The sequence below is a fragment of the Myotis nattereri genome (genome assembly GCF_964212035.1).
Source record: "Myotis nattereri genome assembly, chromosome: 10".
Classification (NCBI taxonomy): domain Eukaryota; kingdom Metazoa; phylum Chordata; class Mammalia; order Chiroptera; family Vespertilionidae; genus Myotis; species Myotis nattereri.
This window is the reverse complement of record NC_138085.1, coordinates 54,507,896-54,535,358: the sequence shown is the minus strand read 5'-3', so window position 1 is coordinate 54,535,358 and position 27,463 is coordinate 54,507,896. Positions and strand designations below refer to the sequence as shown.

The 27,463-nt window shown below is 41.9% G+C and overlaps 2 protein-coding genes across 2 annotated transcripts in view; both read right to left on the bottom strand.

Moving 5' to 3' along the window:
* The window catches only part of ASB3 (ankyrin repeat and SOCS box containing 3), an 89,513-nt gene that overhangs the window by 48,321 nt on the left and 13,729 nt on the right, over positions 1-27,463 (bottom strand). The window contains exons 2-3 of the mRNA XM_081100695.1: positions 18,214-18,422; positions 11,760-11,918 (exon numbers count right to left, since the gene is read on the bottom strand). Of these exons, the coding sequence (XP_080956821.1) occupies positions 11,760-11,918; positions 18,214-18,409 (355 nt within the window). The 5' untranslated portion in view covers positions 18,410-18,422. The remainder of the gene's footprint in view (positions 1-11,759; positions 11,919-18,213; positions 18,423-27,463) is intronic.
* Positions 25,836-26,959, bottom strand: LOC308525838 (WD repeat domain phosphoinositide-interacting protein 3-like; the record flags this gene model as incomplete). Its single annotated transcript, XM_081100700.1, is given in 3 exon segments — positions 25,836-26,342; positions 26,345-26,437; positions 26,440-26,959. Coding segments are annotated over 3 exon segments (996 nt in total). The 3' UTR covers positions 25,836-25,959.

Genomic DNA, 27,463 nt, shown 5'->3' with positions numbered 1-27,463 from the left:
TGGTTTTGGTGAGTGTCAGAGATCACTGACATATTCCATCAGTACATTTAATTTATATATGAACTAGGGGCCCAGTGCACGAATCCGTGCACCTTGAAAGGAACTATGGGCCACAAGGCTGCGGGCACAGGGGTGAGTCTTGGCCCATCCTCCGCACCACCCCCAGTCCCTCCTGCTGTAGCCCCGTCCCTCTGCGGACATCCCCCACTCCCCCCACCGCCGCTCCCATGCGCTGACAGCGCCAGCCCTGCAAACACCGGCACCAGCTGCAGGTATGAGCAGGGCCAACACTGCAGTGGGTGTGAGGGGCGGCTCCAGTGCTGGCAGTGGGTGTGAGCAAGACCATCGCCGGCAGCGGGTGCGAGAGGCGGCTGCCAGCACCGATCACCCCTCAGGAGCAGGGGGAGGTGGAGAAGCCCTGAGGGGCAATCGGGGCCAGTAGCTGCCACTCGCACCAGCTAATGGTGCTGAGCAATCGGGGCTGGCACCAGGCGCAGACAGCGGGCGAGAGTGGTGGCTCTGGTGCTGGTAGTGGGTGCGAGCACCAGGCGGGACAGCAGCAAGCGGGAACAAAGAACTTTTGTAACTACCAGAGGCTTGCCCCGATGACAACAACCAGCACCCCACCCTGGTCTGGTGCCCTCGCTCACCTGCTCCACCATCCCACCACAGCCGATGCCCGCCATGTTCTGTGCTCTGCCACCTGCTGCCGATGCCAGCCCTGGTGGTTAGCGCACATCATAGAGATCGGTTGTTCAGTTGTTCCGCCATTTGGTCTATTTGCATAGTAGCCTTTTATTATATAGGATGTTTAACTGTATCTCTTCTTTTTTAAGTTCTATATGAGCTCTATTCTCCATTATGCTCTTCATTTGTCTACATAATTCAACAATAAAATAATCTTTGCATTGTATGCCTAATTTGTATAAAACTTTATTCCCTACCTCTTTCATGAAGCAAAAAGAATGTTCATAAGCCATTTATCTACTGCAATACTTCTGGGGTCCTGTGGTTATACTGACATCTGGTGGCACTAGAAAAGAAACTAGACTGCAATGAACAGGGATTTTTTTCCCTAGTGTTGCTGATTTATTCTATGTGACTCCAGGATTTATATTTTTCCAAGGCTTTACCTATATCCAAGACAGAAGAACTATTTAAGTACTATACTAACTCCATTGACAGAATACATTAGTTGCAACCCTTCGCTTTGGCAATGTGACTGGAAAGGATTTAGAATTATTTAAAGAATGTCACTGGGTATGTAGGACTGCCCACAGTTATTCATTTCATAATTGAAGTTTGTAATCAAAATGATTATAAAGTAGGGCTTTTCCATTAAGAATATGTACATAATTTCAAACCATTCTATACATTCAGATAGATTCCTAGAATGAATCTCAGCCATGAATTTTTAACCTGAAACATAATATTTTATTGATATTTAGAAAAGTTTTATCTAATGGTATAATAAAGTTACATTCTTTCTTATAAAGTACCTCATGTTTGCCCAAGGACTAATAATCTTAATCTTAAAGATGTTTCGGATGGGAAAAGCCATGACCTCATGAAATTCATTATAATAGGAATGCAACAAAAAAGATTTCAGGAATACCCCAATCCAATTCTACATGCTGCCACTGACAACATGGCATGACTCATGGTTTCTGACAGAGAAAAGTTTAATGGCCAATTAGATAGACATCAGGAACCATATCCAGAAAAACATATCCATCAATCACATGAAAGTTCTTAAAACACAAAAAACATATCAATATCTTATCATATATTGATTTTTTTTCCATGTCTCCCCAGCAACAGAGTCAAAAGAAATATTTGACTTAAGATAGCACAGTGGTAAACTTACTTCTTCTAAAGCTACAACATTGAATCCTACTACTTTCTGTAATTACTCAATTCCCGTTTTTAAAGCATTCATATAGCAGTATTCTCCTAACAGGAGCTACCTCCGTAGGTCTGATCTCCATATTATGACTTAGAGGAAAAAATCATTACACTGAGGAATCCCTATCAGAGAAAAAGTACATGGCAAATTAGTCTTCATCCCAAGGACTCCTATTGATATAGGAGCAACACTTCTATTTCACTCATTCTAACCAGTGATTTTTACATACAATTAACTGGCCAACAGCAATAATTACTATGAAGAATGAAGAGACAATTGGATTAGCTATGCAATGATCCAGTTTGATTGCCACACATACGTATTGTACAGCAGTGATACTCAATATCATTCATAGATGAGCTGTCAATCTGCAAACTGTTACCAGTCTTCACTGAGGTAAGAAGTTTAGACCAGAATGTAAATCAATGATGTCCCTAAGCACACTGTTTAGTTCAGCTGACATTTTTCTTGAAACAAGACTTCTTTGATGAAGGAAGCAGTACACTGATATATATTCTGGCTCAAGTCCCTTATATCAATACACTGACATTTTGAGTAACACTCCTCTATGATACCTAAAGAGAACAAGGATCACACTGTATAGGTGGGGAGGGGCTGAGGAAGAGCTCATCTAGGTTATTCTACCTTACACTAGAATATTAAATTATAACACTGAGATCAAGAATTCTTGGTTTACTTTAAAATATGACTTTCAATTTTAATGTAGCATAAAGTAAGCATTTCCCCCTTACTCTTCTTAGAAAGCATCCAAAAGCAATTAATCCAAAATCAGCAAGGAAGAAATAAAAGCACACCCTCCATTCTTAGCAAAACTCTGGCAGGGGGTGCGGAGGTAGAGACCGAGAGGTGGTCAGTGCACCTCATAGTGACTGGTTCAGTGGTCATTCTGGTCGTTCTGCCATTATGGTCACTGGTCTTTTATTATATAGGATATTAAATATATGAATGCTAAACCTCAAAAGTCCTGGCTCCTCAAAAAACAACCCTATAAATGCCTGTTGATCCCAGAAAAAAAGCAGTGAAAAGTGAAGTACATGGTGGTTTGTTCACTTTTGGAATACATCAGCAGAGCCAGAGTTACAGGATATGCCACGTAAGCTGAAGTATGACACATTTTACAGTTAAATATTGAAATAGGCAGCCTCACATAACACTGTTTATAAAACACTTTGTTCTTATTAAAAAGTACTGCTATGTTTAACATTGAAGGTTATACAGAATAAGCAGAGACTCAAAAAAAATGAAAAATGATCCATCAAAAGCCAGAACTGCATGCTGTGCAGTTCCCACAGAAATTGTTTTATGAAGTCATGTTGGATTGGATTTGAACCTCCAATTTATCACTGTTATTTTATACATAGCAAAATAAAAAGAAAACCTATTTTCTATATATAATTAGCTAGATTTTCACCTAGAATCTGCTTTATTTATAAATAAGAATATTCATATTTCCAAAGCAGTTTTACAAATCTACCCTTACAGTATTTACTATGTATGCATTTATGAGGCAAGAGAAAGGGAGTGGGAAAAGGAGGAGACAAGGGCAAAATAAATAAGGGGGCAGGCTCCTTATTAAAATATAAACTTTAAATTACATGCTAAGCAAAGACGTTCTAGAAGGACAATTTTCAAGTAGAAAGATAAGGAGCAGTTTCCTGAATTTCCCCTTTCTTGTGGTTTTCTAATTTCTTACTGCCATCAAACTAAAGAGTTGCCTTCTGAACTCATCTTTATGAAAATCTTGATGAGTTGTTTGTAGGAAAAATGTTCCCATTATAAACTGTGGAGTTACTACTCTTTTAACTCTCTACATTTAACCTTAGGTTTAATTATAATGACCCATGACTGATGTCAAGGACTCTCCCAGTCATCTGGCAAGTTTCCATAGTTTTATACTCATTTTCTATCCCTTGATCCTCTGGTTTTATATGTATAGCCCCTAGCAACAGTCTCGGTAATAACTGGGCCATCGGGACAGGTGCTACAACATGCATGGAAATATTACTTCCTCTAGAGAAGGAGGACAACAAACACCAAAGTTTCAGTGAAGAACAGTCTTGAAAGATAACTACAGATGGGGAAGGAAGCTATACTAGATGGGCAGTCTCCCTTTCTCATTTTAAGTCCACTTGGTCCAGCCACTCTTCCTCACCTAGAGATCATCATCTATAGAATGTTGCAAACCATGAAATAGTATGGATTTTGTTTTAATAAAAGACTCTCTTCCATTATATATTAAAAGATGGGTCACTATGTTTATTTAAAATAGGCAGAATGACACAGGTAAGCAAAGCAGATTGCTAAAGTTTATCAAATTATTTACGGGAAGAGCAGACCCTGGAGCCCAGTTCACCTAACTAAAGAGTCACGTGTCCATTCTTTAACATTATGTTCTTGCAAAAGCTAAAACTGTGCTTTTCTTAAAAACAAACAAACAAACAAAAAAAAAAAACTCCTATAGCCTGGCCAGCATGGCTCAATGGTGAAGCATCGACCCATGAACCAGGAGGTCATAGTTCAGTTCCCAGTCAGGGCATATGCCCAGGTTGCAGGCTCCATCCACAGTGGAGGGTGTGCAGGAGGCATCTAATCCATGATTCTCTCTCATCATTGATATTTCTATCTCTCTTTCCCTCTCCCTTCCTCTCTGAAATCAATTATACATATGTGTATATGTATATATATATATATACACACACACACACACACACACACATATATATATATAGACACACACACACACATACACACACATATACATACATATATACGTATATATATATATGTATATACACACATATACACACATGCACTGGAGTGGGGGTTCCTCAACCTGGCCTGCCCCCTCTCACGGTCTGGGAGCCCTCAGGGGCAGAAGGCAACCGGGTGATCAGGGGAAGGCAATGCCCTCATCACATTTCTGCTGCTACTGAGCCTCAGGCAGCCCTGGCAGCTGGGGGGCTGAAGGGACTGGAGGACTCCGGAGGCAAGCGGGCCCAGCCTTGCCACGCGCCTGCCACCCCGGCGGGGCTGAGGGACTGGGTGCCGCCATCTTGTGGCTGTGGGTGCTGCCATCTTTGAGGGCATGGCAGTCAATTAGCACATTCCCTCCTTATTGGCTGTGGGTGCTGCCATTTTTGAGGTTGGAGCAGTCAATTAGCATATTCCCTCCTTATTGGCTGAGGGCGCCCCAATCTTTGCAACGGCATGAGGGTCAATTAGCATATTCCTTCTTTATTAGATAGGATATGTATATGTATAAATATATATATTTAAAATACTATTATCTACTTCCAAACTAATATAATTGATGCAACACTCGTGCATGTAGAAGTACTACAGGACAAAATCTCCTTGGGTTTAAACCCCATGCTTGAGTTAAATTACTTTCTGTACTAGCTAATAGAAAATATAATTAAAATGGTAAGACTGATGTCAAAAAAACTAAATAAATACTATTATTAAAAATAAGTGATTAAAGGTCATTCGTGGGTTTGAATTATCTTAAAAACTCTTCCTCAACATAAAAAAAATTGCAAGCTAACTATATTATGAAATACTAGAGGCCCAGTGCACGAAATTCGTGCACTGGGGAGGTGTCCCTCAGGCCAGCCTGCTTCCTCTCTAATCTGGGACCCCTTGCGGAATGTCCAACTGCCCCACAGGGATCGGGCCTAAACAGGTAGTCGGACATCCCTCTCACAATCTAGGACTGCTGGCTCCCAACCGCTCATCTGCCTGACTGCCAGATTGCCCCTCACCGCTTCTGCCTGCCTAACTGCTCCCCTGCTGGCCCAATTGCCCCGAACTGCCCTCCCCTGCTGGCCTGGTCACCCCTAACTGCCCTCCCCTGCCTGCCTGGTTGCCCCTAACTGTCCTCCCTTACCAGATTGGTCGCTCCTAACTGCCCTCCCCTGCAGGCCCGGTCCCCACCAACTGCCCTCCCCTGAAGGCCCAGTCACCCCTAACTGCCCTCCCCTGCCAGCCTGGCTACCTCCAACTGCCCTCCCCTGCAGGCCTGGTCCCCCCCAACTATCTTCCCCTGCAGGCCCACTCCCCCCCAACCACCCTCCCCTGCAGGCCTGGTTCCCCCCAACTGCCCTCCCCTGCAGGCCTGGTCCCCCCCCCAACTATCCTCCCCTGCAGGCCCAGTCCCCCCCAACTGCCCTCCCCTGCAGGCCCGGTCCCCCCCAACTATCCTCCCCTGCAGGCCCAGTAACCCCAACTGCCCTCCCCTGCAGGCTCAGTCCCCCCCAACTACCCTCCCCTGCAGGCCCAGTCACCCCCAACTGCCCTCCCCTGCAGGCCCGGTCCCCCCCAACTATCCTCCCCTGCAGGCCCAGTCCCCCCCAACTACCCTCCCCTGCAGGCCTGGTTCCCCCCAACTACCCCCCCCTGCAGGCTTGGTTCCCCCCAACTGCCCTCCCCTGCAGGCCTGGTCCCCCCCAACTATCCTCCCCTGCGGGCCCGTTCCCCCCCAACTATCCTCCCCTGCAGGCCCAGTCCCCCCCAACTACCCTCCCCTGCAGGCCCGGTCCCCCCCAACTGCCCTCCCCTGCAGGCCCGGTCCCCCCCAACTATCCTCCCCTGCAGGCCCGGTCCCCCCCAACTACCCTCCCCTGCAGGCCCGGTCCCCAGCAACTGCCCTCCCCTGCAGGCCCAGTCTCCCCCAACTGCCCTCCCCTGCAGGCCCAGTCCCCCCCAACTGCCCTCCCCTGCAGGCCCGGCCCCCACCCCCTGCAACTCCTCTCCCCTGCAGGCCCAGTCCCCCCCAAATGCCCTCCCTGCAGGCCCAGTCCCCCCCAACTGCCCTTCCCTGCTGGCATGGTCGCCCCCAACTGCCCTCCCCTGACAGGCATCTTGTGGCTGTGGGCGCTGCCATCTTTGAGGGCGGGGCAGTCAATTAGCATATTCCCTCCTTATTGGTTGTGGGTGCCACCGTTTGCAATGGTGTGAGGGTCAATTAGCATATTCCTTCTTTATTAGGTAGGATAAATCACTAAAAACTGCATTTCTAATTTTCTCCAAATACCTATATAAGTAAACACAATACTAAATTTCATAAATGGGACTATTATATTTTGAAACTATGTAAACAAACTAGCATTTCTCAAATAGTCCTATAAAATATTACTGTTCTTTATGTTCCACAAAGAAAAAGATTACTGTCAAATACATTTCAAAATGCTAGGTTAAAGTTAAACAAGTGTTGTTTTATAAGAGGCCACTTCATAGGCCTTCATTCTTTCACTCAACAAATAATTTACTGAATGCCTACCACATACCAGGCACTGATGTGATTTTAAGGGGTATGACAACAAATAAGATAAATAAAATGCCGGCTCTTATGGAACATTCTTTCTAGTGGAAGGGACAGTCAATAAACAAAAAAGCTAATCAAATAACTGCAGTCAGTGATAAGAGCTCTGAAAATACTAAAATAAGGTAACAAAGTGCAGAGGATACTTCAGACTGGGTGTACACATTAAACTATACAGCTAATTTTTTTTGTTTTCCTCCACTAGGGAATATAGTACACAGCATCTTCCAAACACATGTTCATAAAAAGCCCTTTTGTCAATGAACATCTACTTACAGCTCAATGAATCAATTCAGGAAATGCTATTCTAACTAATATATAAAGGATAAAGACTCAAATACAGCTTTTCTGATCCTAAATACAGTGTTTTTACAATTTCCTCCATCTGTAAAAATGGAAATAATAATAATACATATCTCATAGAATCATGGTGAAAATTAAATGAGCTGCCCTGGCCAATTCCTGGTCAGGGCACAAGCTGGGTGATCCCCAGTACGGGGTGTGCAGGAGGCAGCCAATAGGTGTTTCACACTCACATCAGTGTCTCTCTCTCTCTCCCTTCCTCTCTCTAAAAATCAATTACATGACCTAATTCATGTAAAACACCTGACAAAGAAATTGGTATACATTATGCTTAATAAATGTTATTGTTACAGTTAATACAAACACTCTAGAGCAGGGGAGGGGAATGTCCAGCCCACAGGCCGCATAAGGCCTGCAAAATCATTTGGTCTGGCCTTGCCAAGGCATTAGGGGTGAGATTAATTAAATGCCTGACCAAATATAGCAGGCTAATTTTTAAGATGATAATTTTGTATGGCCTGTGAATGTTATAAATACCCAAGTGGTCCTTGGCAGAAAAAAGGTTTCCCATTCCTGCTGTAGAGGCACATGATATCTTGCTCTGTTATCCAGGGTGACTTGTTCTTCCCTCTTTTAATAACTTGAACACTTTAAATTTATCTCTTTTTACAAGACTTAATTCATTTTGCTCACTTCGCTGCAGTGAAGATAACAACTAGTATAGAGGTTGCACATAACTTGGCCTCAGTGAAAGCTTACTATGTAGTTGTACATAATATCCAAAGCAGGCTGGGTGTGATGTGGAAAAGAAAGAAACTTTATATAAAAAAGCAATCTCTCCTGTGGAGAACTCAACCATATAACATCAAGGCATCTATGAAACATCTTCATAATGATACATTTCACATATTCAAAATACTTTTATATATTAACATTACCAGTTCTGGATCATATTTTTCCTGATAAGATGCACTAAGATACCATTTCACTTCTGTGGTATTCCTGCCAGAAATGCATAACCTTAACTTTCTCAAGAAAAAAAATCAGAAAACCCAAACTGAAAGACATTCTACAAAATAAATTGGCCCAAACTCTTGAAAAATTTTAAAATCATCCTATATAATAAAAACCTAATGTGCTAAGTGTCAGGTCAACCAGTCGGCCTCTCAACCAATCAAAGCCTGATATGCTAAGGCTGCTCAACCACTCGCTATGATGTGCACTGACCACCAGGGGGCAGACGCTCTGACCAGTAGGTTAGCTTGCTGCTGGGGTCTGGCTGATTGGGACTGAGCAAGAGAGCTAGACACGCCCTGGAGCCCTCCCACGGTCCTTCCCCAGCTGGCCAATGTCCCGCGTTCCTCCCCAGTGGGGTCCCTTGGCCTGGCATGCGCCCTCTCACAATCCATGACCCCTCAGGGGATGTCGGAAAGTCGGTTCCAGCCCCATCCCACAGGCCAGGCCGAGGGACCCTACTGGTGCATGAATTTGTGCACGAATTTGTGCACCAGGCCTCTAGTATAAGATAAAGACTGAAAAACTGTTTCAAATTATAGTAGGCTAAAGATACAAAACAACTAAATGTAACAAGTGATCATGAATAGGATCCTGAACAAAAATAATAATTATTATTATTATTTTGCTATAAAGGACATTAGTGGAATAACTGGCAAAACTGATTAAGATCTATAGATTAAACAATACTGTATCAAAATGTTAACGTCCTGATTTTGATCATGGCAATTACATAAGAGAATTTCATTGTTTTTAGGAAGTATACACTGAAGTATTTATGGGTAGAGAATTATATCTACAGTTTAATCTCAAAGGGTTAAATATTATATAGATAAATAGTATAGAGCAAAATAAAATGATAAAGTTGAATGTGGCAAAAGAACAAAATTTGGGCGAAAGGTATCTAAGAATCCTTAGCGCTGTTATTGAACACTACAGGCCTGGTGCACAAATTTGTGTATGGGTGAGATCCGGCCAACTGGAGCCGGTAAGGCCAGCCCAGCTGAGGGGAGGACGTGGGAGGTTGGCCAGCCAGCCCCACCCCCTGGTTGAACTGATGGAACTCCCAGTCAAGGGGATAATTTGCATATTAGCCTTTTATTACATAGGATTTCTGTAAATTTGACATTATTGCAAAACAAAACTTCTAAACAAAACTAATGGGGGGAGGGAATATAGCAAATAATCACATGAAAAAATGCTCAATATCATTAACAATCAAGAAAAATGCAAATTAAAACTATAATGAGATACCACTAAATTAAATCTCTTAAAATAGCTAATATGTAAAAGCAAAAAAGAAAAATGTGTCAATACCAAGTGTTGAAGAAAATGTGGGGCAACTGAAACTCTCAAACATTACCAAAGTGAATGCAAAATGATAGTCACTTTATAAGAAACTTCCAAATTTTTTCCAAAGTTAAACATTCACTGACCACATGACCAAACAATCCTAAGCATTAACCCAAGAGAAATACTTATATTCAGACAAAACCTGCATTCAAATGTTTGTAGCAATTTATTCATAATCATCAAACACTGAAAATAATTCAAATGTCTAACACCTAGTAAGTGGGTAAACTGTGGCATAGTCATAGAATGGAACATTACTTAGCAATAAAAAGGAATAAATTAATGATATATGCCACAATGTGAATCTCAAAAGCATTATGCTAAGAAAAAGAAGTTAGTCTAGAAGATTACATGTACATATATATTTATGACATTCTGCAAAAAAAGCAAACTATAGGGATCAAAACAGATCAGTGGTTGTCTAGGGTAATGGGAGGGCAGGAAAGAGTAATTAAAAATAGGCAGCATAATAGAATTTTAAGGGATGATGGAATTGTTCGGCGTCTTGATTGTTGTTGCCATTACACAATTTTACGCAAACATCAAAACCATAGAACTATACACTAAAAATAATAAAGTTTACATAAATTTTTAAGAATTATATTTTTAAGTTCACAAAGAAAAAAGTACTCTCAAAGACATCTTATTTTATTATCATCCCAATAAAGAGTAGTTATGTACTATTATTCCCATTTTATAAGTGAGTAAATTGAAGCATTCAGTAAATAAATGAACATACAAATTACACGTGCCAGGATTAAAAATAGTCCAAATACACTGATTCTAAACAAAAGTTTTATTCTCTTAATTTTCTCATGTTCCACTAAACTGTATGTGCCAAAATGTCCCTAAACACAAATAGGATCGAAGGGAGTAAGGGGGAAAAAAAAGACAGGTATTGAAAGTGTACCCTTCAGAATTTGGCTTTTGTCCTCAAGGACTTAAAAAATAGTCCATAATAAAAATAAAAATAGTCCATAATTGAAGAAGTCTGAATAGTGATCCATAGGCAACAAATTCACTGGCATTAAAAGATTAGCTGGAGCCCAGGAGGCATGACTCAGTGGTTGAGCATTGACCTATGAACCAGGAGGTCACAGTTCAATTCCAGTCAGAGCACATGCCCAGGTTGCTGGCTCGATCCCGTGCAGGAGGCAACCGATCAATGATTCTCTCTCATCATTGATGTTTCTCTCTCTCTCTCCCTCTCCCTTCCTCTCTGAAATCAATAAAAAAAAAAAAAATTTTTTTTAAAGAAAAGATTAGCTGGAAATTTCTTCCATAAAATCTTCTTAACATCCTAACACTAATAAAAAGCAAAAAAGCAAACATAAAATATTCTGCCTGGTCTTCAAACCAAAATCGAGAACAACAATGATGATGACAATTCTGAACAGATTTTACAACTTTAAATATATATTTAAAGATATTTCCAGAGGCTACCACCCAAGGATGTAAAATGAGGTGGAAACCTTTAAAAATACCTTTTTGATTTCTGAATCAAAGAATAGCAGTATAACATCTGCCAAAGAACATACTTTAGGTATCCAGTTTGTGGGAATAAGAGGAACTAAGCTTAGTTTCTTTTTAAAAATATTTTTATTGATTTCAGAGAGAAAGGGAGAATGAGAGAGAGATAAAAACATTAATGGTGAGAGAAAATCAACCGGCTGCCTCCTGCACATCCCACACTAAGAATTGAGTCTGCAACCTGGCATGTGCCCTGACCTCCTGGTTCATAGATCAACACTCAAGCCATGCTAGCAGGCTTAAACTTAGTTTCTTTAGAAAAAAAAAAGTGAAATAAAAAGTTGCATCTGTACCACAAATAGCATATCTCACCTAAAAACAGTGGCGTGGTTTCCTCTAACGTAGTTGCATTAGGATCTGCCCCAGCTTCTAAAAGAATCTGTACGATCTTCCAATGTCCTCGACGTGCAGCAAAATGTAATGCAGAGAAGCCCTCAAAAGTCTTTCCCCTAATGTAGTCTTCGGATGAATCTATGAAAAAATAAAAAACCATCACCTAGAAGATACCAATTCTATTTCTTGGAATTAAAAAGCAAAAAATCTCCAATAAATATCAAAACAACTAGAGGTCCAGTGCATGAGATTCGTGCACTCAGCGGGTTCCCTCAGCCCAGCCTGTGCCCTTTTGCAGTCTGGGAGCCCTCAGGGGATGTCCGACTGCCATGGAGGCAGGAGAGGCTCCCGCCACTGCTGCTGTGCTCGCCAGCCGTGAGCCAGGCTTCTGACTGAGCAGTGCTCCCCCGGTGGGAGTGCACTGACCACCAGGGGGCAGCTCCTGCATTGAGCGTCTGCCACCTGGTGGTCAATGCTCGTCATAGCAATCGGTCGTTCTGCTGTTTGGTTGATTTGCATATTAGGCTTTTATTATATAGGATTATAGATGGGAGGGCTCATAGTTTAAAACTCTTCTAAAAGAGTCAAAACAAGTTTTACAGGGGCCATAGTGTAAACAGGTCTCTGGTATTCTTTACACATAACTTTGGCCCACTCACTCATTTTCTCATCTTTAATTTTTGATGGGTAAAGGAAAGAGAGTGGCAGGAGTTGAAAGGTAACCTAAATGCAAAATCTGGAGCGGATACACTGAAGATTTGCTTAAGCAAGATTTACTGAAGTATTAATAAATTTGATTTTTTTATTTCTAAATTTCCATGAGAGAAATGATCTCATCTCTTCCTAGCTATTCAAATAGTAACATTGAGGTAATTTAAAACATTCCACTTCTGGCCATTTAACCGAAGCAGGGGGAAAAACTTTAATTCAAAAAGATATATGCATCCTATGTTCACTGCAGCATATTTACAATAGCCAAGATATGGAAACAACCCAAGTGTCACTGGTGGATGAATGGACAATGAAGATGTGGCAATATGTGCGCGCGCACGCGCACACACACACACACACACACACACACACACACACAATGTAATACTATGCAGCCATAAAAAAGAAGAAATGTTGTCATTTGTGACAACATGAATGGACTTTCAGGGTATTATGCTAAATGAAATAACAGAGACACCATACAATTTTACTTACAAGTGAAATCTTAAAAACAAAATAAATGAACAAACAAAACAACAAAACATACACACAAAAAACTTATGAATACAAAGAACAGATTACTGGTTGCCAGAGGGGAGAGGGATTTGGGATGGGCAAAATAGGTGAAAGAGACCAAGGGAAATAAATTTCCAGTTATAAAATAAGTAAGTCATAGGAATGGAATGCAAAATACAAAACATAAAAAAAACAAACTCCTTTTCTAACCTAAGACTACAGTCTAATAGTTAATGAAGATTGCATTTCCAAAATAAAATGCACTCCAACCGGGCTGGCGTGGCTCAGTGGTTGAGCATCAACCTATGAACCAGGAGGTCATGGTTCAATTCCCACTCAGGGCACATGCCCAGGTTGCAGGCTCAATCCCCAGTGGAGGCAGCCAATCAATAATTCTCTCTCATCGTTGATGTTTTTATCTCTCTCTCCCTCTCCCTTCTTCTCTGAAATCAATATTGTTTTTGTTTTAATTTTTTAAATGAGCCTGAGTGTCTTGTAGATCCAGAAAATTTTAAAGTGCTAAAAAAAATGGAGTTATGTCGCCGAGACCGGTTTGGCTCAGTGGATGGAGCGTCGGCCTGCGGACTGAAGGGTCCCAGGTTCGGTTCCGGTCGGGGGGCATGTGCCTGGGTTGCGGGCATATCCCCAGTGGGAGATGTGCAGGAGGCAGCTGATCGATGTTTCTCTCTCATCGATGTTTCTAGCTCTCTGTCTCTCTCCCTTCCTCTCTATGAAAGATCAATAAAATATATTTTTAAAAAAAAAATGGAGTTATGTCAAACAAACACAGGAGCCAGTATGAAAGAGCACTCAATGATCAAGGTAAAATAATATGTGCAAAAAAATTCAATTACATTATATTGGATTGTCACCCAATGTATAAAATAAATATTCATGAGTCCATGCATATGTAAATGACTGAATAAATAGAAGAGAAGATATATTCAAATATCAGAAATTTTCCAAATAAATTATTTAAATTCTTTCCCTAAAGGAAAGGTGTTTAATTCCCACCTCAGTGAGGACCAACTTTAGTGATGTGCGCGCACACACACACACACATCTTAAGAAAGAGAAATGAAACCTCCTGTGCAATTATCTATGGAGTAAAGAAAAGGCACTTCTCACTCAGGACGAGAAACAGTAAAGGCAGTTTACTACTACTAAATTGAGATATTAAAATATATATATATGGCTACTAGTATTTAGCTAACTCTAAAACCACTGGACCAGGAAAGTAACATGACTTAGCAAAGGCAATGGATTTGGAATTGGAAGACTGGCTGCACTTCCGATGCTGCCATTATAATTTGGATTTCCCTTTGGGTAAATTACTTAAACTCTCTGAGCATGGTCCCTTAAGAATCAAACAGGGTAAAATAGCTGGTCCAACCCTGAAAGAGATTCAGTAGAATTTCAGTATTTATGTACTATCCCAGTTGTTACAAATTTGGAAAAGTCTTCAAAATACCATTTTAGGAACATTTTCAGGACCAAATATAAACTGGTTTTGGAGGTTCCGATGACCAACTGCCCTCCTTCATTGGTATGTGGAGACCAAAGAGACTTTATCTGGTACTGAACCATGAACCACCACCCTCTCACTCTCTTCCTTTCCCTACAAGAGGGATTCTTAGAAAAAATGACTCATAACCTCTATTTCCTTCTCATTGAAAGGCAAAGCAGTTTCTGCTTCTATTCTTACTGAAATTGTAAATGGTAAGGTCATTAAATATTTCCTAATAGAAAAACCCAAAGGGCACTTAAGTTCTTTTATGACAACTCATGAGTTCTTTTTTGGCTGCACTTTGAGGACTGGGGCCATGTCAGCTGGTCCAATGCCAGCCACTGACCCCTGTGCCAAAATGACAAGGTATTCACAACCCTGTTTCCTGAGACAAAGTCTCCTTTTACTTATAAACAATAAACTTGCTTACTTGTTTAAATGATAGGTGATAGATTTTCATTTTGTTTTCTGCAAACCCCTAAGAGGGAAAGCAAAACCACATGGTTTTAAGTAGAGGTTAAATCTTTAGGTAGAGATTAACAGGGGTAAAATATTAAGATCAAAACCTTATCTCGCCAGTTGAAACACAATTTAATGAAGCCAAATACATTTAAGATGTGCCAATCACAAAGGGTGATAGATAAATGTCAATTTCAGATAGATTTGTAGTCAAGCACTTTGCACAATGTACATCATTTCATTATGTTTTATTTAGAAAACATTAGATATAAAACAATTTCCACAAGGAATTTCATGTGCAAAATTCTTAGACACTGTTTAAGAGATTTAATCATGTATCTAAGATAAAGGGGAAAAGTGAATGAAAAGGAAGAGATTTGAACGCATTACAAAGAAATTAAACACAACTTAAAAATTAAAATCTGGGATAAAAGTAAAATATCTGAAACACATATAACAGCAAAGACCATCCAGAATATATAAAAATCTCTTTAAATATATGGCATGCCTAAACTTCCAAAGAGAAAGCCTGCTTGAAAATACAATCACCATAGAGAAAAGCAGGGGTGAAAGAAAGGGAGACCTGGAGGCCTAATGACGTCATTCTGAGTACTAGCATCCAGCAATGCCTGCAGAGACCTACCACGCAGGCTTAACATTTACATGAGCTACTCTATTGCATTCCTTTCTATTGTGTAAACTAGTTTAAACTTAGGTTCTGATTAATATTGCAGATAATTTAGTAATATCTACCAACATTTTAACTTTGAACACTTCTTGCATTAGCAACTTCACTTCTAAACTCCATCATACAGAAATGCTCACCCCTGTGCACAAAGATAGATGATAGATAGGTAGATAGATAGATAGATAGATAGATAGATAGATAGATAGATAGATGATAGATAGATAGATAGATAGATAGATACAGATGATAGATACATGAAGCACCACTTATAATAGCAAACTTTTAGAAAACAAACAAAATGTCCATTAACAGGAGAATGATTAAATATTACACATCTACACTATGAAACACCATAAAACAATGCTTTTACTCAGAATGAAATGGGGAACTACTGCACAGCTTTGAGAAGAGAGATATGGTCTGACATAATACTAAGAAACCTGCGATAATACTAAGACTAGACTGTGGAAGGATGGGGAAGAAGCACGGGCTGAACAGATTTGTTAGGATGCCAGTGCAGCAATCCAGGCAAGAGATGATGTGACCAAGGTATTAATGGTTATGGCAATGGTTAGAAATGGTGTGACCGTCTGTATACATTCAGATATATACATACACAACATACACACATACACGCACGTGCGCGCACACACACACACACACACACAGATTTGCTAACTGGGAGAGGTATAAGAAAAAGGAAGGACTTAGGGATGGCCCATAGTTTCTGGCCTGAGCTGAAATGATGGAGTATTTCTATCTTACAGATGAAGAATCTGAACCACTCAGAGATTTAAAAACTTGTCCAAGGTCACACCGTTAAAATGGAGGAGTCAGGAAAACCCAGGTCCATGTGAACACAACTCTTAACCACTATGCTACGCTGCTTTGTTTATCTAAGGATCGTTAGTATCTGTTATCATGGTCAATATGAAAGCATATTTTCTTAACATGAACTAATAAAAAATACTAAGAATTAGATGAAATATTTGCCAAATTAAAATATTTGTTAGTGATATGCTATAATTAATTACAAAACTTTAAGTGACCTTTAGTCAGCAAATGGTTTAATACTGAGTGACATGATGAACTGCAGCTAAAGAGCTTTACGGCCCTCCAAGATAATAAGCTTCTTGAAATCTCATTATCTACGACACCAAACTTCCAACACAGAAAAATAAAGACAAGCGAATTTGTTATTTGTACTAACACTTGAAACAAAGCAAAGTGAAAAATACATACATATGCATATTAAATTTCTATATTCTTCTCCAACTTGAATGAGAAGACCAAGATTCTTGGACTAGTTTCTGGATCTAAATTAAAGACAGTAAAGCAAAACCTTTCTAATCATTTCAGACTCTTCCATTCTTTTTGTGTATGCCTGAGCACCTTCATAACTGTAGTGAATCTATAAAAGGTACATTTTGGGAATCTCTGCCAGTTTACTAATATTAGATGAAGTTCAAGGAAGAAGAAATTGTATAAGACACTTTTTACAGGGGACAAGAGAATTATCCTATACTAGAGCCCTGGTGCACAAAATTCGTGCACTTGAGGTCCCTCAGCCCGGCCTGCGCCTTCTCACAGTCTGGGAGCCCTCGGGGGATGTCCGACTGCCACGGAGGTGAAAGAGGCTCCCACCACCACCAGCTCTGCACTCACCAGCTGTGAGCCCGGCTTCTGGCTGAGCTCACTGCCCCTTAGCGCTGCCTGATGTTGGGGAGATCACAGTATATCAGGGAATGGGCTTTTTGACAAGAAAAAAATATTCAAATTCATGCCTTCATGAGTGTCAGAATTTTCCACTAAGGCTCGTTTACTGAGCTCTTCACTCAGTAATGTGCTAGCAAATGTGTATCTGCCTCAGGGAGGGGAAAAATGCCTGGTTATATCACTGGTTTGTAGCACTGGCTGATTTCTGTGGTGTAAAAACTCCCACATAGCTGGTGTTCAGTTACAAGCATGAAGTCAACTAATACAGACTTGTAGTAGCACATGATTGCTCTCTGTCTTATGACTCTGTTTTATTTATTTTTTTACAATACTTTTACCTTTTGCTATTATCTGTTTAGGTATTTATTGACTGTTTTCCTGACAGGAATATAAGCACCTTAAAGGCAAGGACCTTGTCCATCCTGTTCTCTGTGTCCTCAGCAAATACAAAGTCAAAGTAATTGGAAAGATTCCCAAACTTAAGGAAACTGTAAAGTATAAAAAAGAAAGAATAATTCAAGCAAAATACTAACACCATCAATATCAGTAACACTGCTCCTTTTGTTTGGGAAAAAAAAGAAAAACGATGACCAGAACTACCAAATGCTTAAACAGCATTTGTGCTCAGACAATAAACAATGGGTCCGGCACAGACACTACCAAATAAAGGACAACATTTACAACCCACAGCAGGCAATCTTATCATCCTTAACAATGCATAGGCAGTTATTTTATGGCTATAAAAAGGGAAACAAATAAGCCATATATTACCATTGGTTTATGTCTTATTAATCCAGCTTGCAGGGCCCCCTTCCCATACCTTGAATTTACCTTACCTGCATTAATTAACATCCGTAAACATTCTATAGAGTTGTGATAAGCTGCTTCATGAATTGGCATCCATCCCCTATTATCAGCAACATCAACGCTCCGTCCCTTTTTGAGCAGTTTTCTTAAGACTCGAACATTGCCTTCCCTGGCAGCAAGTCCAACCGTAGAGCATGTGTCAGAGTAAGCCTCTGAAAAATCCATTCTTTTGACCAGCCTACAAAACAAGGCAGGAAGAAAATACTAGTGTCAATAAAACACTGAACTCCTAGAGATTAGCAGATCGAAGTGGACCTGTCTAACATCCCTCACATGAGGGCTGAGGAAGAGTCTGAGATGGAGAAAGAGACCTGTCAAGCCAGAGCCTCTGCTGGTCTAACCCAGGAAGTCTCTCTGATGAATTGAGATTCCTTGGAATATTTTTATTATAGATAGCAAGGGAATTTTAAGTGTTCTATCATTCCTTCTCTGGAAATGTTGCCTGAGCAGCTCCTTCCTGCAGGCTTCTACAGCTACTCATACCCCCATTAAAATGTACTCACTAGAACACTGTTGATGAGAGAGAGACAGCTAAACACCTCCAGTTAATCCCAAATGCATAGAGATGGCCATTTAGTGACCAGCAATGCTCAGCCTCAAGAATCCTATATAATAAAAGGCTAATATGCAAATTGTCTCCTAAGGAATTTGACCGGGAAACTGGGAGTTTGATCGCTCACTATGACATGCACTGACCACCAGGGGACAGCATGGAACATGGTGGGCGACCTGCACTGCGGCAGGGCGGCATGGTGTTGAGGGAGCGAGGGAAGGAAGGTGGGAGGCCGGGAGGCAGAGAACCTGATCGTCCCTGATCGTCAGCCAGGCCTACGGACACTACCTGTGCATGAATTTCATTCACTGAGCCTGTAGTTAATTTATAGTCCTCTTTAGCTAAAAGCTAAACCCAAAAAGGTTAAAAAAGAAGTAAAGAACATTGAAAAGACCAAAGTAGGTAAATCTACTTTTCCTACCACAGGCAGTCCTTTGCAGAAGGGGCTAGAACACTCAGATTCTCTTTCTTTGATAAAACAGTGCCACTAACTGAATATATTAAGATGCATTAAAAGCATCAAAAAAAGATGAGTTCATCTTTCCTACACAAGCCCAGAAATTTCTTCACAGCATTATTGCCCTTTTCCTCATCATCTACCTTCAAAGTTCAAGTCAATGCCCAATATAGTTCTTAATATATAACTCTCACAAAGACAATTTCTTGTTTGTCACCCTATGAGGTGGGTTGGGCTAAGATTCAGAATTCTCAGGGGACTATCTCCTAAGGCAGTGATGGCGAACCTTTTGAGCTGGGCATGTCAGCATTTTGAAAAACCCTAACTTAACTCTGGTGCCATGTCACATATAGAAATTTTTTTATATTTGCAACCATAGTAAAACAAAGACTTATATTTTTGATATTTATTTTATATATTTAAATGCCATTTAACAAAGAAAAATCAACCAAAAAAATGAGTTCGCATGTCACCTCTGACACGCGTGTCATAGGTTCGCCATCACTGTCCTTAGGGATAGTCCCTCTCAGTAACATTCTGATCCCATCTTTCCTCTTAGTTTTGCTAATGATATTGGGGGATAATTCAGGAAATACCAACAACATGTCTAGTCTGATACACGTGAAAAACTTCTGGATAAATAATTTATCCAGAAAAGAAAGATTTGAGGAAAGAGGTTTAAAAGAAACCACACAATATTTCTGATATTAAATCTAAACTTATACATGGTCACATCTACACTAATAAAAGAGAAACATGGTAATTGGTGTACGACCGCTACCCTTCCCATTGGCTAATCAGCGAGATATGCAAATTAACTGTCAGCCAAGATGGCAGCCGGCAGCCAGGCAGCTTGAAACTAACATGAGGCTTGCTTGCTTCAGTGACGGAGGAAACCAATGTTCCCCGCCAGCGCTGCAGGCCTCTGAGCCTGCAATTTAAGAAACTCTGTAACAAATACCGCCCGGACTTCAGCCAGGGATTGCAACATTGTAAGCAAAGGCCAGAAACCTACTTTCAGCAGGGGAGGCCTAAGAGCTGGAGCCAAGCCTCAAAGCTAAAGCTGGCCCAGAATTAAAAAAAAAAAAGAAAAAAAGGAGCGGTTGGGAGCTTCAGTCACCCCCAGCCTGAAAACAGCCCTCAGCTCCTCACCCAGACTGGCCAGGCACCCCAGTGGGGACCCCCACCCTGAAGGGTGTGTGACCAGCTGCAAACAGCCATCATCCCCTCACCCAGGCTGGCCAGGCACCTGAGTGGGGAACCCCACCCTGATCCAGGACACCCTTCAGGGCAAACCAGCCAGCCCCCACCCGTGCACCAGGCCTCTACCCTATATAGTAAAAGGGTAATATGCTTCCCAGCACCAGGATCAGCGGATCCGCGAGGACTTCCGGCACCGGGATCAGCGTGACAGGGGGCAGCGCCCAAACCCCCTGATCACCCTGTGGCTCTGTGTGTGACAGGGTAAGGCACCCCAACCCCCGCCTCCCGCCCCCCACAGGCCCTGCTCTGTGTGTGACAGGGTAGAGACATAACCTTCCCATCGGCCCTGCCCTGAGTGTGAGAGTGGCGGCGCCCCAACCCCCTGATCGGCCCTGCTCTGTGGATGATAGAGGGCGGTGCCCCACCCCCTGATGGGCCCTGCTCTGTGCGTGACGGGATGGTGCCGCAACCTCCCCATCGACCCTGCCTTGAGTGTGACAGGGGATGGTGCCCCAACCCCCCAATTGGCCCTACCCTGATCGTGACTGAGGGTGGCATCACAACCTCCCAATCTCCCTGCTCTGTGCATGACGGGGCGGCGCCCCAACTCCCCAATTGGCCCTGCTCTGAGCCCAACCAGGGGCTGCACCTAGGGATTGGGCCTGCCCTCTGCCACCCGGGAGCAGGCCTAAGCCAACAGGTCATTATCTCCCGAGGGGTCCCAGACTGCGAGAGGGCACAGGCCGGGCTGAAGGACCCCCCTCCCGACCCCCCCAAGTGCACAAATTTTTGTGCACCGGGCCTCTAGTTTAAATATAAAGCTGTAACTGCACAAATTGATTCTACAATGAGCCAAATAGCTAAGGTTAGCTATGGATGAATTTGATCAGGTCAACGGGCCCATTACTAGGAAAGTGAAGATATTTATTACAGAATATCTAATTACTCAGTTAACAGTTATTTACTGAGCACCAACTAGATGATTAACTATGTGGAGGATATAAAGATGATACAGACACAGATTCTACCTCAATTTATGTACAGTTACATAGAAATGATAAATACATGTGATTCTAAATAAAAAGCAGAAAGTGCCATAAGAGAAGTACAGATAAAGAGCCATAGTAGTCAAAGAAGGGAGAACTACTCCAACTTGGTGAGGGATATAAGCTAGGCCTTAAAAGAAAGATGGGGAGGATTTGACAATAGGCAGAAGCAAAGACATAACAAAGCTTACAGAAATGAACAATCGAGGTTGAATAAAGGACAGTAAATAAGAGAAACAATGATTTCACTTTGTAAGGAGGATTAGGTAAACAAAGAACAGTAGAAAAATGAGGTTATAGAAGTAACTGAAGCCAAAACTATGGAGACTTTGGAATATTAAGCTATACTTTTTTTAACTATGTTAATTTCTAGCCAAGGCCATTACATTCAAGTTACACACACACACACACACACACACACACACACATTTTAGGGCAATTGATAAGTATATTCATCTAATGCAGCCATGGGCAAACTATGGCCCGCGGGCCGGATCCGGCCCATTTGAAATGAATAAAACTAAAAAAAAAAAAGACCGTACCCTTTTATGTAATGATGTTTACTTTGAATTTATATTAGTTCACACAAACACTCCATCCATGCTTTTGTTCCAGCCCTCCAGTCCAGTTTAAGAACCCATTGTGGCCCTCGAGTCAAAAAGTCTGCCCACCCCTGATCTAATGCAAGAAAAAACATTTTGATGTAGGTCTCTCGTAGCAATATGTTTATGGATTCATCTCCTAGGGCAAAGAGGACTACATCAAAATAAAAAGTTTCTGCACATCAAAAGAAACCATCAAGAAAACAAAAAGAGAGCCCATTGTATGGGAGAACATATTTGGTGATGATACATCTGATAAAGGGTTAATACCTAAAATATATAAGGAACTCATACAAATTAACAGAAAGAAGACAAACAATCCAATTAAATAATGGGCAAACGCCTTAGCCGTTTGGCTCAGTGGATAGTGTTGGTCCTCGGACTGAAGGGTCCTGGGTTCAATTCCAGTTAAGGGTATGTACCTCCATTGCAGGCTCGATCCCTGGCCCTGGTCAGAATGTGTGCAAGAGGCAACCAATCTCTCTCTCTCTCTCTCTCTCTCTCTCTCTCTTTCCCTCCCTTCCACTCTCTCTAAAACTCAATGAAAAAATATCCTTGGGTGAGGATTAAAAAAAAATGGGCAAAGGACCGAGACACTTCTCCAAAGTGGACATACAGATGGCCAAGAGACATATGAAAAAATGCTCAAAGTCACTGATCGTTAGAGAGATGCAAATTAAAATGACAATGAGGTATCACCTCACACCTGTCAGAATGGCTACAATCAACAAATCAACAAATGACAAGTGCTGGCGAGAATGTAGAAAAAAGGGAACCCTAGTAAACTGCTGCTGGGAGTGCAGACTGATGTAGCCACTATGGAAAACAACATGGAGTTTCCTCAAAAAATTAAATATGGACCTGCCAATTGACCCAATGATCCCACTTCTAGGAAACCCAAAATACCAATCAGAAAGAATGTATGCACCCCTATGTTCATAGCAGCACAATTTACAATAGCTAAAATATGGAAACAGTCCAAGTGCCCATCAGTAGATGAGTGCATAAAAAAGTTGTATTGCATTTATATTATGCAGCAGTAAAAAAGAAGAATCTCTTACCCTTTGAGACAGCATGGAGGGACCTGAAGAGTAATATTATGCAGCAGTAAAAAAGAAGAATCTCTTACCCTTTGAGACAGCATGGAGGGACCTGAAGAGTATTATGCTAAGCGAAATAAGTCAGTCAGAGAAAGACAAGTATCACATGATCTCACTCATATGTGACAAAATAAACTAAGTAACAAAATAAACTGATGAACAGAGTGGATCCAGAGACATAGAAGCATGGAACAGAGTGCGGAATCACAGAGGGAAGATGGGGGAGGGTAGGGGGTGGAGGTAATCAACCAAGGACCTTGTATACGTATAGTATGACCCGTGAACACAGACAAGGGGGTGGTACGGGCCTGGGGTGGGGGGCAGGGTAGTCTGGAGGGATTCAATGGGGGGAAAAGGGGACATATGTAATACTTTCCACAATAAAGAATTATTTTTTTTTAAATTTCGATGTGGGAAAACCACATACAGACACAAACAAGAACACTACTCCAGTCAAGCCAGTGTAGCTCAGTGGTTGAATGTCGACTCATGAACCAGGAGGTCACAGTTCCATTGCAGTCAGAGCACATGCCCAGGTTGCAGGCTCAATCCCCATTAGGGGGCGTGTAGGAGGCAGCCAATCAATGATTCTCTTTCATCATTGATGTTTCTATCTCTCTCCCTCTCCCTTCCTCTCTCTGAAATCAATAAAAACATTATTTTTTTTAATCTCAGAGGAAAGGTGGGGGTGGGAGAGGTGGGGAGAAATTAACCAGGGAACTTATATGCAAATATGCATAGCCCATGGACACAAATAATAATGTGGTGAGGGCATGGGAAGGGTGGGTAGGAGGTGAGGGGGTCAATGGGAAAAAAGGGGGGGAGGGACATCTATAATACTTTCAACAGTAAAGATAATTTAAAAAAAAAAAAAGAACACTGCTTCAAAGACATTAAAAACAGAATTTGAGTAAAAAAGGTATGCATCTTTTTCCAAATTTTACTCACTTTTCTCATATTTAGGTTGTTAATGGATCCAGATTATAGGCAATAATTTGAAAAACTATCTTTGAGATTCTTATGGGAAGGAGAGTCAAAAGTAATGTACTATATAATAGCAGGATCATTCCCTTCAACCCTTATACCAATTAGTTAACATGAATAAACTGTTTATAGTCTCCTTTTATACAAATCTGCTTATGTTCTAGGCCAAAAGAGAACACAAAAAAAATCACATGTGATGTATAAACCTCTGGATCCTGCTTGGTGGAAAAAAATAGCTACAAAAGCAATTTGAGATAATTAAGGAAATTTGAACATGGAATAGATATTTAATGATTTGATGATTATTATTGTTAATGTTCTTAGATGTAATAATGGATGAAGTTGTTGTTATTAGGAAAATGTATTTTTATAAGTAACAGTGAAAAATCATAACACGTACTAGTATAACTTACCCTAAATGTTTCAGATTAAAAAGTATATACAGAGAAAAAAAGAAATAAAACATCTGTAGCAAATGTTAATTATTGGATTCACACAGAGGAAATATGAATGGTTATTTTTTTTTTCCCTTGCGAGGTACAGAGTACAACAAAATTAGTCACTTTTATTTAAAAGAAACATTAAAAATAAATGTGCAAAATTAAATTTCATGATTAAATACACATGAAAGGAACATGCATACTTGACACTGAACCCACATACAAAGTTAGCTGACTACACGACAGTGAAAGAACTGGCAAACGGAGGACTTGCTGCTGCAGATCCTGTTTGCGACCTGAAATCAAACCTGCAGCGAAGTTTCTTCAAAGGGGATTTGAGAACATCAAAAGCAGTCCTCACCAGCACGGACACTGAGCCCGCAGCCTCTGTGTTACCCAGCGGTACAGTTACGTGCCCTTCACTCTCAAAGTTAGTGTGCAGCTCTTCTTACAAGTGCTGGGGGAGAAAAGGAGTGAGGCAGGAAGTGGAAGTGGCAGGGGAGGGCTAGGGCTCCCCGCTCCGCTCTGCTGAGATATCAATGTTTCCCTTCAGATCCTCTACGTGATGCTTTCTTCTATGACTCACTTTAAAGTCTATGCATTGCTGTTCCCTGCACACAACTGGGAGTTTTCACAGGAGACCCAGGTGATGCACAAGCGCCTCCTCACCGGGAGGTCCCACGTTTGCCTCGACCCCAACAGAAAGACAGGCCGCCAGCACGTGCGCACAGCCTGACCACAGGTGACAGTGGGCACAGGGGCCACGGCTGGACTCACAGCTGTCGCTCTTCATGTTCAGATGGGAGAAAATTCCTTCCTCCTTTTCTAAGGCAAGCTGCTGGTATGATTATTCTATTCAAATCTGGTTGTAAGAACTAACATTTATAGATCTGTCCATTTCCCCATTATAGACTCAGTGAAAACAACGGAACCTGTTGACAAAAACAAATTTCTATGTGTCCATCCTTTTCTCAACCCAGCCCCGAAGTCCGTTTGGAGCCCCGACTGCAGGTGGGAGGGAGCGGTGACCCAGTGAAGCTAGTGTCACGGCTGAACTACAGGAGCAAGCCAGCAGGCAGGCTCAGATGCTCGGAACCACGAGTGTCCACGATGCTCGGGCGCTCATCCTTCCTTTAATACTGGAAATGCGAAGCCTTGCTTAGGAAACAGACAACCACATGTGGCTTCGAGACCAAGGTCCCCAGCGGTCCCTCCAGCCCGTCACCCACAAGGCCCAAAGGTGCCGGCACCAGCCCCAGAAGTTTGAGGGGCACACTCAGCACTTTGGGGGGACTCGGCCGTGGGTGTTGATTGCACTCTGGGTGAAGAGTCACAGCTTGTCGTCGGTCATTTCTAGAAACTGGGCGTAGACATCCCGGATGCACTCCCCCTTGGGGTTGAACAGGAATTTGTAGTAGCTGCCGTCTGCACAGATTGCAATGACAGCGTTTGGCTCTGTTCCAAAGGCACAAATGCATGGAGAGCCTGAGGGAACCTGAAACTTGGAAAAACTCCACTTGGAACTGAAGTATTTTGGAAGGAAACTGGCTGATGCCAAACTGGACTGCTTATTCCTCTTTGGGTCCTCAGCAGCGAAGATGTGCACTGTGCCGTGGTCACTGGACACGCAGATGAGGGATGCGTCCTGATTGAAGTTGATGCGGTAAATATTGGCTGCTTGAGATCCTCTTCGTAGCTCCTGGATTAAATGCCTTTTTCAGATGCAGTTGCAATTCTTGTTCCCTGCAGGTTGAGAGCAATGCAGCTCAGAACGCCCTCGTGGGCAGGAATGTCCACAGGCGGCTTTCGGTGCTGGCCAGATCCACGAGCTGCACGTGGCCTGTGTGTGTCCCGGGGAAGGCCAGGAGGGAGTTGTTGCTATTCGGGCACAGGACACAGAGGCCTTTAGGGTTATAGCAGGTTTCAAAGATGTGCAATTGGTGGGGATTGTGTGTGAATGTAAACACCTTAATCATAGAGTCCAAAACAACCACAATTCTATCTCGCCGCAATTTGACTGCCTTGACTTCTGTAGAAAATTCTATTTCAATAACAGTCTTCTTTTTCAGGTCATCCCAGATCATCACTTTGTTGGGAGGGTATTTTGGCTTCTTTCCACCACCAACTAAAGCTAAATAGTTGCAGCAGAATAACATTTCAACATGGCCAACTCCTCCTTCCAGAAATTCTTGTTTCTCTTTTAATTTTAGTGGGTCGGTGTTATAGACTCGGAATCCATTTTCCATCCCACATGCAAAACATCCGTGGTCCTGGTTGAAGCCGGCGTAGAGCAGCCCGTTGCCATGGGGGTTACACGGCAGGAGGTTCATGGCGCTGCCGCGGAGGGTCCGTGCTCGTCAGCGCCGCATTCCGCTCCAGGAGGCCGGGCGCAGGGTCCCGTCAGGCCGCCACCGAGGCCGCCGCGGCTGGAAGCCTGAATGGTTATTGTACTCCTTTTTATCCCCTCCAACTTTTCTGTATGTTTGAAATTTTTTAAAAATGCTGGAGGGTGGAGGGGAACTAACCATCCCAGGCAATGTGAAACTACAACATGGAGAAAATATAAAAAGACTTGGTTATTCTTAAACTCAGCTTTTCTTTGTAGCAGTTTCCTACAAGAGCAGAAATAACTCTTTGAGCCTGGGTGTTTAGCATTTTTAATAAAGCTAAAGACCATGAAATAGAAATCCTCAAGAAAGAACAATCATTTGGTAAGGCTTTTGTTTTCACATACTGAAACACAGCTGTGGTAGTCCAAGTGAGCTTCCTATACAGTATTTTCAAACAGTAGCTCTCACCAGCAGATCGTAACACTTTTTAGGATCCTTGACCTG